A 13,802-nucleotide genomic window follows, 5' to 3' on the forward strand; every position below is an offset into this window, starting at 1 on the left:
ACAACAATAGAAGCAGATATGCCAGGACGTTGAGGACCTATCTATAACTTCACTACCCGAGTCCTCGTTGAAACTGAGGAGCATGTTCTGTGCTGCTCGTGCCCTTCTGATCAGGTGGAGTCAGGGCTGCAGGTATCAGGCAAAATTACTATGCTCCTCGGTATACAGGAAGTGCACTGTTGGTTACTGGGGCTGTTGCAGCATGGTAGGCCTCGGGGTAGGCCTGCTGGTGCTGAAAATGTGTCTGCTGTGACAGATGCTGCTTAGGGGCCAGTTGCAGAGCCGGTGAAGATGACGGTACTTCTAGGAGGAGAAAGTGACTATTAGTGCTTGTTGTCGGCATGATGCTGCAGTTGCACTGTCTGGGGCCTTATCTGGCACTGGAAAAGCAGGGTTTGGCCTGCCATCACAGTTGTTTTAACAAATTTGATGTACTCCTATTCTAGTTTTTCTACTCTTCCTTTCTAAACGTCTCTCTAAATTTTCCTTTGCACTTTGTTGTCTCGTCTGATAGTTCTAATCATTTACAATGCACATCTACTTTGCAGCTATGCCTTCTCTTACCTCTACATCTACCCTCCTACTATCTGCCTTACGCTTTTCTCTTGTTCTCTTCTCCTTGAATATCCCTACTCATTGATTTATTGGGTGATCAATTGTCTTTCACTCTGAAGTCAACCTATATTATTGGAAACAAAATTACCTGTGTTGACTTACTTCGACAGTCTACCACCACCTTATATACAGGACTTCCATACACGACAAGACATTTTAAGTCAGACGATCTGAGTCATTCAACCCTTAAGAACTCCCCTTAAGGAGACAACACAGCCGGGGCACTCAGTTTAACTTTGCACTATTCAACTTCCTCAACAAACTCAGCAATGTTCCTCTAGCCTCCTTTCATATTCCTTCTGTCTGCCACTTCTACCTTTGCCCCAAAGACAAATGCGCCAACACAAGTAACTTCAACAGTATGAAACACACTCACACCTACTATTGTTCTAGTCCTAGCTTCGGACTCCTATCTAATGTGATTGCTATTAAATACCAGATTTGCTAATAATCATCATTGTGAACTAAGCAACCTCTCTTTCATCCAGAATTTGAACATTGTTAGCATCACATAATCCTGTCTTTCTGAACATCCCAAATGTGTCCTCAAGTCACTAATTCTCAAAGATACAAAACGTAAATCAGGGAGCAGCATAGTATTCATCATCAAGGACATTATCAACTACAGATTTATACCCACCGACTTTCTGACACATTTGATTGCCTCAGAAAGTCTGCCCTCTATATTCGCCATTCAACATTATCTGCCTACACAGCATCTATCACCTAGCCCAACCGAGAACAAATTTTAATAGCTAGATCTCATAAACCCTTAACTGAAACCAAATGTTGTCTAAGAAAAATAAATTTCTGGTGGATTTGACATTCTATGCCAAGCCATCGCAACTATGTCAAGTTACCCAATCCTAGAAAACACACCATTATGCCACAAGACATACCAGCATTCCTTCCACCCTACACACTACGATGGCAAAATTTGCAGTCTCATTTTCGCAAATCCAGACATCATTAAATGCTTCTCCACTATTCATTGTGGTTTGCATTCTTTTAAAGCTCGACTAACAGAACTCCTGTCAAGAAAAGTTGGATTTCACTTACTAAGAGTGCTCTCATCTACCATACAGAAAGACCTCATCACACCCTTAATTAAAGCTCAAGGACCTTTCAGCTGACATCAGTGACACTTTCAAGAACTATTATAGCATTCATTTGACCAAGGTGTTCCAAAGGTATGGGATGTTTTGTTTTAGCTGTAGCTCATTAACACAAAAAGCAAGCAGGGTGCATGCCCCAGGTTCTCCAGTTGCCTAAGGAATTGAAACATTTGCCTTCTGATTTTGATCTTTGCTGTTTGTCTCTTCCTCTTTTAGTGGCTTTGGAGCTTTGTAAAAAAGGTGACTCGCAGCCAAGTTCTGTAATGCTGTTAGACTTCATCCAGCACATCATGAAGTCATCGCCACTGATGTTTGTAAATGGAAGCGGAATGCAACTACACACTGAAGCTGAACAGAGTTGCATTGGTGAGTTTTTAATTTTAAACTAATTTATGCTAACAATATAATCCACATTGATTGCACTGATTGAAATGTAGGTGATTTTACAACATTTTAATAATCAAAATGATGCCTGTTCTGATAACTTTGTCAATCAAAACTCTTTTTCTGAGATTACAGAATTTTTTCAGAGAATAGAGGTGCCTTGATAGTCTTGCCTACTCTAGCCTGCAGCATAAATGGCCTCATGATACATGATTGCCCCTTGCCACATTTGCTTCCTTTTTGGCATCATGCCAAAATCTTTTTTTGTGATTTGAAATAAGAGATTGTTGTGTGGCAAGTGGAATTCCAATTTTGAAGTTTGATGAGTCAGGTTTACAATTTGATGAGTAAGAGTGGTATGCCGGCATTATGCTTCGGAAATGACGTTTAGGCCTCAGACGGAGCTACTGAGACATACGTTTATTGGCACTCAGGACCTTGCCATGCACAGTTTTCTTAGCAATAATTTTATTGCAAATGTTGCAGCGATATTATCAATGATGTCCTAGAAGATGTCATGACTGATGTAATATGTAGGGTAATTAGAGTGCATGGCGCGGGTGTGAGTTGTAGTTACCTTAGGGCACGTGTTTTGATTTCTTGAGATAACTAAAATTGCTGAATTTGTATAGTTTTGTGTGTGTGAAATCTGAACCTAGCTATAATGTCCCTGTAAACTTTGTTTTTTATTGAATGTCTAATGGTTTTTTAATTCTACTTCCTTAAAATAACGTCCCTGTAACATTTATTTATTTATTTTGTAAGTGAATTTCAGTGGGATTTTAATGCTGTTTCCTGACTATAATACCCCTGTAACCTTTGGCGTTTTTAGTGAAGTTCTAGTTTTTTTTTTTTTTTTACGTAAAGTAATATTTAATTACCATACGTTAAACCAAGGAGCGACCAGGCCCTGCTGCCAACCTCACCCTGCGCACAGCCAAAGGCCATACACAGCGGGCGGTTAGTTGCAGGGCCTTGCCTGCAGCCAGGCCCTGTGGCCAAACGCAGCCAATCCACAGGGCTTTCCCTGGGCTGCTTTTGGCCCCGGATACCCCATCCCGCAAGACCTGGTGCATTTTTTTAGGGAAAGGAGGCACATGGCCCCCCTCCCCGGGCCTACTTTGGCCCCAGGGACACTATCCAAGGGGCCTGCCATTATATGGTTGTATGAGTGGGTAAGTGGCTGTTTGGGTCTCTGAATGGTGTGTCAGTGGCAGTATGAATATGTGAGTAGAATTGTTAGTGGTTTTGCTGCATGGGTGTTTTAGTGGGTGTGTAATTGGCTGTGTGGGTCTGTGAGTGATTTTCTGGATCTCTCAGTGGTTGTATAAGTGACTGTATGGGTATGTGAGTGGCTGTGTAGATGTGTGAATGGTTGTGTGAGTGGCTGTATGGATGTGTGAGTGGGTGTATGCGTTTTTTAATTGGGATCTGGATCCACTGATCTGTTGTGGATTCACACAGGGAGGCCGCGCTGAGCCCCTCGGTGGGTCCACAGATCCTCGAGCTCCCCCAAAAATGTTTTTGGGCAATGTCTTGCACATGAGAGGTTCCTTTCAGTTCCATTAGGTAAGGCTACCTTTATCGGTTTTAAGTTTTCTTACCCCCCCCCCTACCCCAGGACCAAGTGCCCATACACAAATTGGTAGGCACCACTTTTGTCTCAGGTTGCAGCCAGCCAATGACGGCATTGCTGTTGGTGTGTGGGTCCATTGCTGTGGATCTGCATTTCTAAATATCCCTAAATATTTTTACTTTAATAACCCTAAAACTACTCAAAAGATTTACACCAAATTAGAAAAAGAGATTTTTCTGGACCAACAACTAGCTTTCTGCCAAATTTGGTGTAATTCCATCCAGCAGTTTGGGCCATAGTAGTATCTAAAATCTATAGTAGAAATTGCACAGCGAAAACATGTTTTTGGACCCCCCCCCCTTTTTCTCAGCCCCGTTTGACAAATCACCCCTAAACTTTCTAGACAGCAGCTGAAGTGAATGCGAAATTAGTTTTGAAAATTTTGTGAAGATTCTCCAAAAAGCTTAAAATTTATTAGCAAAACAGACGCTTTCCTTTGGAAACTAGGTCCTAACTATAACTACCTACTGGTGACCATCAGTAAGTAATATACATTAATTAAGCATTTAAATTGATAATACAAATGTTGAAAAGAAGACTGGACATAGTTGTGGGCTGGTAAACAACTTCTAGAACTTACAAGGGCACCAACGTTTAAAGAGTATGCAGTTTATGAGCTGCACTATTTTGACACTGGTTAAAGTTATGCTCAAGCACTATAGCTCAAGTCTTTAATAAAAGTAATGTCATTTGGTCTCTAATTGGCTTGCAGGATTTCTGTCAGAAACATTTTCTTCTCCAGCTAATAAAAGGCTATTTTACGTCTTTCTGAACATAAGGGATTCACATTCCTGATGTAAATTCAGTCTCATCTTTGTTTCCATTATAGTCCTTCGAACCCAGGGCTTTCTTTAAAGTGACGTTTTAGAAAATGAGTTGTTTAGTGACCGTGGTTCTGCCTGAGGATTGTGGAATTACTAGTGCTCTTCTTTAAAGTTCAACACAGTATTTCGATCAAACGGTGTGGCCTTAAATTAATTTGAATGATATGTTACCTGTTGATGTCCTGTTGTAGGAGGCTGGCCTGGCTTGTAGTGGGTACCAGAGGTACTTACACCTTGTGCCAGGTCCAGTTATCTCTTATTAGTGTAGAAGAGGTGTTTCTAGCAGCTTAGGCTGATAGAAGGTAGCTATAGCAGAGCAGCTTAGGCTGAACTAGGAGACATGCAAAGCTCCTACTATACCACTGGTGTCATATGCACAATATCATAAGAAAACACAATACACAGGTACTTTATTTTTGTGACAATATGCCAAAAGTATCTCAGTGAGTACCCTCAGTATGAGGATGCCAAATATACGCAAGATATATGTACACAATACCAAAAATATGCAGTAATAGCAAAAGGAAGTAATGTAAGCAGTGTAAAGTTACAATAGATTGCAATAGGAGCACATAGGTATAGGGGCAACACAAACCATATACTTCAAAAGTGGAATGCGAACCACGAATGGACCCCAAACCTATGTGAGCTTGTAGAGGGTCGCTGGGAGTGTAAGAAAACAGTGAGGGTTAGAAAAATAGCCCAACCCAAGACCTTGTAAGGTACGTGTAAAGTGCACCTACAACCCCCAGAGAGCACAGAAGTCGTGATAGGGGGTTTCTGCAAGAAAAACCAACACTAGCAATGCAACAACAGTGGATTTCCGGACCTGAGTACGTGTAAGACAAGGGGACCAAGTCCAAGAGTCGTGACAGTGTCGAGAGTGGGCAGGAGCCCAGGAAATGCCAGCTGAGGGTGCAAGGAAGCTGCCACCGGATGGAAGAAGCTTGGTGTTTTGCAAGAACGAAGAGGACTAGGAACTTCCCCTTTGGAGGATGGATGTCCCACGTCGTGAAGAAGCTTGCAGAGGTGTTCCCACGCACAAAGACCGCAAACAAGCCTTGCTAGCTGCAAGGGTCGCGGTTAGGGTTTTTGGATGCTGCTGTGGCCCAGGAGGGACCAGGATGTCGCCACTTGGATGAGGAGACAGAGGGGGCCCCCAGCAAGTCAGGGAGCCCTCACAAAAGCAGGCAGCACCCGCAGAAGTACCTGAACAGGTACTTGGAAGAAAACTGAACCGAAGTCAGAAAAGGGAGTCCAACTACGCCGTAGGACAACTCAGAAGGTTGTGCACAGCAGGTTAGAGTGTCGGGGGCCCAGGCTTGGCTGTGCACTAAGGAAATCCTGGAAGAGTGCACAGGAGCCGGAGCAGCTGCAAATCACGCGGTACCCAGCAATGCAGTCTAGAGTGGGGAGGCAAGGACTTACCTCCACCAAACTGGGACTGAAGAGTCACAGGACTGTGGGAGTCACTTGGACAGAGTTGCTGAGTTCCAGGGACCACGCTCGTTGTGCTGAGAGGGGACCCCGAGGACCGGTGATGCAGTCTTTTTTTGCCTGCGGTTGCAGGGGGAAGATTCCGTCGACCCACGGGAGATTTCTTCAGAGATCCTGGTGCAGAAAGGAGGCAGGCTACCCCCAGAGCATGCACTACCAGGAAACAGTTGAGAAAGCCGGCAGGATGAAGCGATACAAGGTTGCAGTAGTCGTCTTTGCTACTTTGTTGTGGTTTTGCAGGCGTCCTGAGCAGTCAGCGGTCGATCCTTTGGCAGAAGGTGAAGAGGGAGATGCAGAGGAACTCTGGTGAGCTCTTGCATTCGGTATCTGAAGAATTCCCCAAAGCAGGGACCCTAAATAGCCAGAAAAGGAGGTTTGGCTACCTAGGAAGGAGGATAGGATAGTAAGAAAGGTAAGAGCCTATCAGGAGGAGTCTCTGACATCACCTGCTGGCACTGGCCACTCAGAGCAGTCCAGTGTACCAGCAACACCTCTGTTTCCAAGATGGCAGAGGTCTGGAGCACACTGGAGGAGCTCTGGGCACCTCCCCTGGGAGGTGCAGGTCAGGGGAGTGGTCACTCCCCTTTCCTTTGTCCAGTTTCGTGCCAGAGCACGGCTGGGGGATCCCTAAACCGGTGTAGACTGGCTTATGCAGAGATGGACAGCATCTGTGTCCATCAAAGCATTTCCAGAGGCTGGGGGAGGCTACTCCTCCCCAGCCATCACACCTATTTCCAAAGGGAGAGGGTGTCACACCCTCTCTCAGAGGAAATCCTTTGTTCTGCCTTCCTGGGCCAGGGCTCCCTGGACCCCAGGAGGGCAGAAACCTGTCTGAGGGGTTGGCAGCAGCAGCTGCAGTGGAGACCCCGGAAAGGCAGTTTGGCAGTACCCGGGTTCTGTGCTAGAGACCCGGGGGATCATGGAATTGTCTCCCCAATGGCAGAATGGCATTGGGGTGACAATTCCATGATCTTAGACATGTTACATGGCCATGTTCGGAGTTACCACTGTGACACTATACATAGGTAGTGACCTATGTATAGTGCACGCTTGTAATGGTGTCCCCGCACTCACAAAGGCCGGGGAATTTGCCCTGAACGATGTGGGGGCACCTTGGCTAGTGCCAGGGTGCCCACACACTAACTAACGTTGCACCCAACCTTCACCAGGTGAAGGTTAGACATATAGGTGACTTAGAAGTTACTTAAGTGCAGTGGTAAATGGCTGTGAAATAACGTGGACGTTATTTCACTCAGGCTGCACTGGCAGGCCTGTGTAAGAATTGTCAGATCTCCCTATGGGTGGCAAAAGAAATGCTGCAGCCCATAGGGATCTCCTGGAACCCCAATACCCTGGGTACCTCAGTACCATATACTATGGAATTATAAGGGTGTTCCAGTATGCCAATGTGAATTGGTGAAATTGGTCACTAGCCTGTTAGTGACAATTTGGAAAGAAGAGGAAGCATAACCACTGAGGTTCTGGTTAGCAGAGCCTCAGTGAGACAGTTAGTCATCACACAGGGAACACATACAGGGCACACTTATGAGCACTGGGGCCCTGCCTGGCAGGGTCCCAGTGACACATAGACTAAAACAACATATATACAGTGAAATATGGGGGTAACATGCCAGGCAAGATGGTACTTTCCTATACCTGTGCCCTATGCTCGTGTTTAGGGGGTGTTGTTCAGCTTAGTGTAATTTTGTATAACTAATATTTAAAGCATTAGTAGTTCTCTGAATGTCTACATTTATTTATTATTTAACGACGTGTGTTCAGCTTTTCAGTGTCTTCCGCTGACCAGTAGGTAGGGAGAAGAGATTAATTGTTGGAAGTAGACACTAGTATAATTTTGACCGGGGTCATTAACCAGGCCCAATATTCTAGTGTATAACCCTTCTTCCTAGACTATTTCAGTTGAAAGTGAGTCTGTGTTTGTATACTTAGAAATACTTAGAAGGAACACAAACACACACCCACACACACACACACGTAAATTGACCAATACTTTCTAATATTTTTTTTTAACTATTAACAGAACAGTTCTGACATCATGGTGATGTAGTCTGTCACTCTCAACCTGGTCCCACAGTTGTTCTCTGTTTATTTTTTGACTTATTTTTGCATGATTCTCCTTGGTCTTTCCTGCAAAGAAAGCAAGAACATGGCATATGGGCAGAAGTGTAATAGAGGCTATAGCATAAAACCAAAATGGCCACCATTCACTTAAATGTTTCCTGTTGCAGTTGTGAGTTATCATATGTTAATGTATTATTCTTATATGGTAGTGTATGGTAGTACTTTGTTTATTGTATTGTTTTGTTATCAACATTTTTTGTTTTTGTAAATGAGGATTACGTCCATATGTCTTAATTACAGATGCCATTTTTAAAATTTTCCGTTGTGTGATATACTGTGGTATGTGCAGCATCTTTCCCAACCTGGTTACTCGCTAATGACTGTAACGGACGGAGCTGTAAATCACATGTCTTTATTCTTCTGAGTGTACCTGTGAACTCCCCAATTCTAAACCAAGCTTTCATTACATTTTTGTGTTTTAGCAGATACACAGCTCTTCTCCTGTTTCAGGCAAGCTTCATTAAGAGTGTATCCTTCTTGGTGTTGTCAAAAGGGTTTCATCACAGATGTTGTAGTCCTCCCTCCCTCTTATGGTTTTTCAAGTACAAAGAGGTTTAGGATGGCTGCAAGTTGGCCTGTGCCTTAGTTCCATTTGGCCCTGTTGTTCCGTAATAGGAGTAGCCTGTAAGCCACCACCATGACCACGGGCAAGAGACGTCATTACTAGCCCTCCACCTTGCTCATAGTCATGGGGGTTATGTGGTACCATTCCCCTACACCTTGTCCAAGGGGGTGGAGGTTTTTACTTGATTCCAATCTTGCCATATAGTGTGGGTATTTAGAGCACTTCCCCTGCCTTTCCCAGGGCTGGGGGATACTGTGCCACCTTCCTCTTTCCTAGAGTTAGGGAAGCTGTGAATTGGCCTGATTCTGTGTTCACCAAAAGCTCTGAGCCATGAAGCAGCATGTGTGTTCACAGATGCCTCTGCAATTGCAAATAAAATGCTTGGGTAGCTATGAGCTGACAATTTCTTCAGAGCCCACAGGACTTTGTGGGCAATGAAGGAGCAGGACAGCTGTCAGTTCCCTAATTATATTTTCAGTTATTATTTTTTGCAATCATACTTTGCCTTTGAGCAAGGCTAGGATGAAGATCCCCAAGTAAATAATCCTCTGGACATGTGCAAGGTAAGGGGTGGAGGGAGTTAAACCAGATACACCCCTGCAGTTTGGTAGGTAAGGGGGTTGGAATATTTCCCCCTCTTTCACGTGGGCAGAAACACACTATGCCCTCGATAAGGTATGAACATTAGCTCCCCTTGACAATATGGGGAGGACATGGCATCCTCCGTTTTGGCTTGTGGAGTTAGATGACAACGGAGCAGAATGATTTCCTCTTGTAGTAAGGATTAGCGGGTCATAATTTACTCCTCATAAAAATTTGGCGGACTGTAGTTCAGTGGTATCAATACTAGTCACTGACAACATTTTATATTTGAAAACTCATGCTATTTGTAAAAGTGGCATGTTATGAGACTACATTTTAAGCTTTAAACAGTTTGGAATTCTGAATACTTTCCACAACACCTGTTACCCCATTTGGTGAAAAATGGTCAGTATGGACTAAAGTTAAGTGGGTAATGTGTGGGAATTCTTATAAAGTGAAGTCTCAGTCTTAACTAGAGAGATGCAACTGCACCCGTGTAATATATATATTGTTGTCATGCGTATTGTTTTCTAACATGTTAACAGCCACATCCCATTTACATTGTTCTCTGCAGCTAACCTCAGAAGTATGTCAATTTACACCCGAGGCCTATTTCAAATCCTGTATTAGATACATTGTCACAATTCTGTGGCCAGCTGTGCTTGTATGGAAATGTCCTCTCCAGATAAACCATCAGCTTTTGCTCATAATCTGTTTTATGTTTTGATTTAGAATTCAGCAATTGGATCATAACAAGACTCCTACGGATTGCAGCTGCATCAAACTGCCATGCCTTGCATCAGAAAATTTCAGTGGTCATTCGTTCTCTGCTGTTTCTTTTTCGGACCAGGAACCCTGGCCTTTTTGGCATCCTCACAAAGGATTTGTTGCACCTCCTCGAAGATCTGGTATTTTTACATGAGCAGGGTATGCAGACTCATGCCAGCTCGGACTCTGTGAAATGGCCAGTAACAGTTTGCAGATTTCAAAGTAACATGAGCGAAGATAAGGTCTCCTTAGTTGCCGCACCTTTATTGTTGATGGGCATGCAAAACGTGGACACCTTGGAAGCCACATTGTTGCGTATCTTGATCGACATTCTTTCTCTTATGTATTTCCGAAAGCAAAATCTTGTTCTGTGGGGTATAGGCTGCTCCCTCTTGGAATATGGCAGTCCACACATTAAAGGCATAACCATGCATCTTATTGCAGACCTCATTGATCTTGGTGGTCCGCCAGAGCAGCCTGCCAGCTTTTTCTTCAGTGTTTTCTTTGGTATCCTAAAATCCATCACTCTGATGGAGAAAGTCGAGTTAGAGCTGTACGAAGGACCACTCTCACGATTGATGAGGACGCTTTTCCCCTTTGAAGAGGAGTCCTATTTAAACATCGAGCCCGTCTATCTAAACATGCTGCTTGAAAAGCTCGGAGTGCTGTTTGAAAGTGGTTTACTTAGTCAGCTGCAGTCTGAAACCCTAAATGTGACTTTATGCCGCCTCTTCCAGTACTTCCTTGCATTTGTGCCTCCTGGATATGAGTCTGCTTTAGAAGTCCGGAAGAACCGTATTCACATCATCTGCAGTGCTATTATCAATGCTGTAGGAGCTCAGGGCCAGCAAGAGGTAGGTTGTGACATGTTTGAGAGGAGAGTGTGAAGATCAAGATGATAATGTGCTCTGTGAGTTTAGTTAGAAACCCTTTTAGTAGAGTGACACCCGATAAAAGTGTTCTTCGGTGTGAACCCATTCTTTTTTAATATTGTTGTTCTGCTCTTGTTGATTAAAGCATCTGGCACTTGCAGCCGTGGGTATTACAAAGTGAGCTATTACCTGTAACCTTTCTAAGTGGCAGTCAGATTTGTTTTCAGTGCACTCGTGAAACTGTGAGCTTTTTGGTGGCATCTTGAATCCTTGCTTGTGGTGTCAACACCTGCTTAACTTTTAGGTAAATCCAGAAGAATCTGGTGGGGTGATAAAACTGTGAGTATTGTAATGTCTGAACATGACTGAAAGACTGATCTTGGACTGCAGCAAGTTCAGACATCAAAGCTGAAGTTGGCTACATATATTTCCACATAAACGATGTACCATTTTGTGTTTCCTTTTCCAATATGCGAGACACAGTTTTTTTTCAGGGGCTTATAGCATTACTTGGTAAAATAGAAACAAGACCTAGAGAAACCCAACAAATGATTAGAATTACACAAAATGAAACCTGCAGATTAAGGCTTAAAGACAATTGTTGAAGTGGTATCAATCATGGTCTTCTGTGAGATTGTCTCTTGAGTTCCCACGTAGGATGTACTTGAAACTAGAATCCAGCAGCTCTACTGTCACAGACGTCTACCTGGACAGCTATCCAGCACCTCATGATTCTGTGCAGTACAACAAACACATCTTCTCAATAACCAGAAATACTCTGAGGTTCAAAGTATAGAAATCAGGATTTATGGAGCACAACAAAATGTACAGCAAGAATTGAAGTTCTCCCCAACCTGTGCACACTCACTTTATTTTCACTTAAGGGACAACAATTAAGCACTACCCTCCTTCTGCTCTATTTTTCTCAATTAATAGGTCTGTTCCTGTTTCCGGTGAAATGTGTAGGAAAACATTCAACCCTATTAAGAAATTCCTTAAATCTACAGTAGTCTATTATGGGTTCCATACTTGTATTAGTTTTGTCCTTCACTGTCCACAGACAATATTTCTGTCTGTTCGGCAAGCAGACTTTCATTTCTAATCATGTCTGAATTAGTGTTGCAGTCTAGGGGAGGGGTAGAGCTTTTCAAATTGTTATTTTTTTTTTCAAATGCATCTGACACTTGTCCTAGGAACCTTTGCGATATCTGGAAAAACCAACTACACTTTTGTGTGAGTCAACATCAGTTGACACTCAGGATAGAAGTACAACTACAGTGAAAATGGAAATGGCAACAACAATGAGGATCCTAGCTGGCGTGTTAGTAAGGCACATTTTCCTTTAGTATTAACTCATGCTGGAGTCCGTTCCAGACATATATCAACAACGGGCAAATTGTATATCAGTATTCAGTATTAAGATGTGAATGCACCTCTTCAGTTTCTGGAGTGTCTAGTTCAGTGATACTCAAAGTACGGCCCGGGGGCCACATGCGGCCCTCTTGACCTTTATATGAGGCCCCTGATCAACAGCAGCACCCTGCAGCTGTTCACTTGACTGGGCACTTACATAAAAAAAATAAACAGGCAAGTATTTCTTTAAAGGTTGATTGAAGTTAAAGAAAGGAAGTAACTAGGTCGTCCTGCGCTACTTAACTATAAGAACACCTTCATTTTCAAAGCCATCTTGCACTAAAAGTGTAAAAATATAATAAGGTTTCTTTAAAATTCAGAGGGTGTATTTCATTAACATGCAGAATCGTTTCACTTTAGTACATCATATTACATCAGTGCATTGAGAAGTATTTTTAAAGTGGTAGTTTTGAAACATGAATTTAGAAACATTCATTCTTCTCCACACACTGACAACATTGCCAATAGTGAACTAAGAGGCAGGCCAGTTGTTATTTGCACTCATAGGGTGTGTTCCTATTACCAATGAACAACACCCACCTTACCGCCTCCCCCCCTCCAAGACTGCCACTTTGCTGGCATCAATGCGGCCCTCGTCGCATCACAGACTAAACTTTGCGGCCCCTGAAACAATGTTTGTGAGTACCATTGGTCTAGTTCATTCATATACGTGGACATGTGCCCACCAAAATGTTCACTCCATTATGAGCGCTTTAAACACTGCAGAAAGACTAAAGTTATGATATGGAAAGAATAGGGAGTTTGGAAATTGATTAAAAAACCAATCTGACAAAGAAAATGAACATAAAAAAACATAATTTATTTATATTTAAATTGAAAGGGGACAAACATTATGATTGTGTGGTGAACCTATTAAAATGTTAGGTACAAATCCAAATTGAAATAAAATTGATAATGAATAAAACTGAAACATCAATCCTAACAACTGTCTCCTCAAAGAAAAAATAGGCTGTTGAAATAGAAAGGAATCATGTGCTGTCTGTTAATATACCCTGGAATGCAGCAGTAGTTGTTGCTTCCAAATGCCTTCCTTCCAAGACATTTTCAGGCTGTTGGGTATTGCGAATGTTGAAGTAGTGGAATGTAATTTGCCCTTAAAAACCCAGGCTATCTGGGGAAAAATACCCCTGGGGTAGGGCTTGAGTAGGCATTATGATGTGACCCAAAAATAAAAGGAGCCTGCTTGTTCTCTGGCTCGGAGCTCAACTAGGGGCCCGAGTCACACCTAAAGGACTCGTCTGAGGTGTCATTGTGGAAAGTGATTAAATCCAAAATGGTGCTTTAGGCCCCTTCCACTAAATACTGTACTTAACCAGAGATTGGCAGGAGTTCATCAGAACACTGTAGGTCTTAATTACATTAGAATTT

General features: G+C 43.0%; 1 protein-coding gene across 2 annotated transcripts in view; it reads left to right on the forward strand.

The window, feature by feature from the left end:
- Positions 1-13,802, forward strand: part of ATR (ATR serine/threonine kinase) — a 488,241-nt gene that overhangs the window by 64,128 nt on the left and 410,311 nt on the right. For both annotated transcript variants that reach the window (XM_069213920.1, XM_069213921.1), the window contains exons 3-4: positions 1,947-2,096; positions 10,093-10,982. In XM_069213920.1, coding sequence (XP_069070021.1) covers positions 1,947-2,096; positions 10,093-10,982 — 1,040 coding nt within the window. The remainder of the gene's footprint in view (positions 1-1,946; positions 2,097-10,092; positions 10,983-13,802) is intronic.

Source organism: Pleurodeles waltl, chromosome 11 (assembly GCF_031143425.1).
Source record: "Pleurodeles waltl isolate 20211129_DDA chromosome 11, aPleWal1.hap1.20221129, whole genome shotgun sequence".
Lineage (NCBI taxonomy): Eukaryota > Metazoa > Chordata > Amphibia > Caudata > Salamandridae > Pleurodeles > Pleurodeles waltl.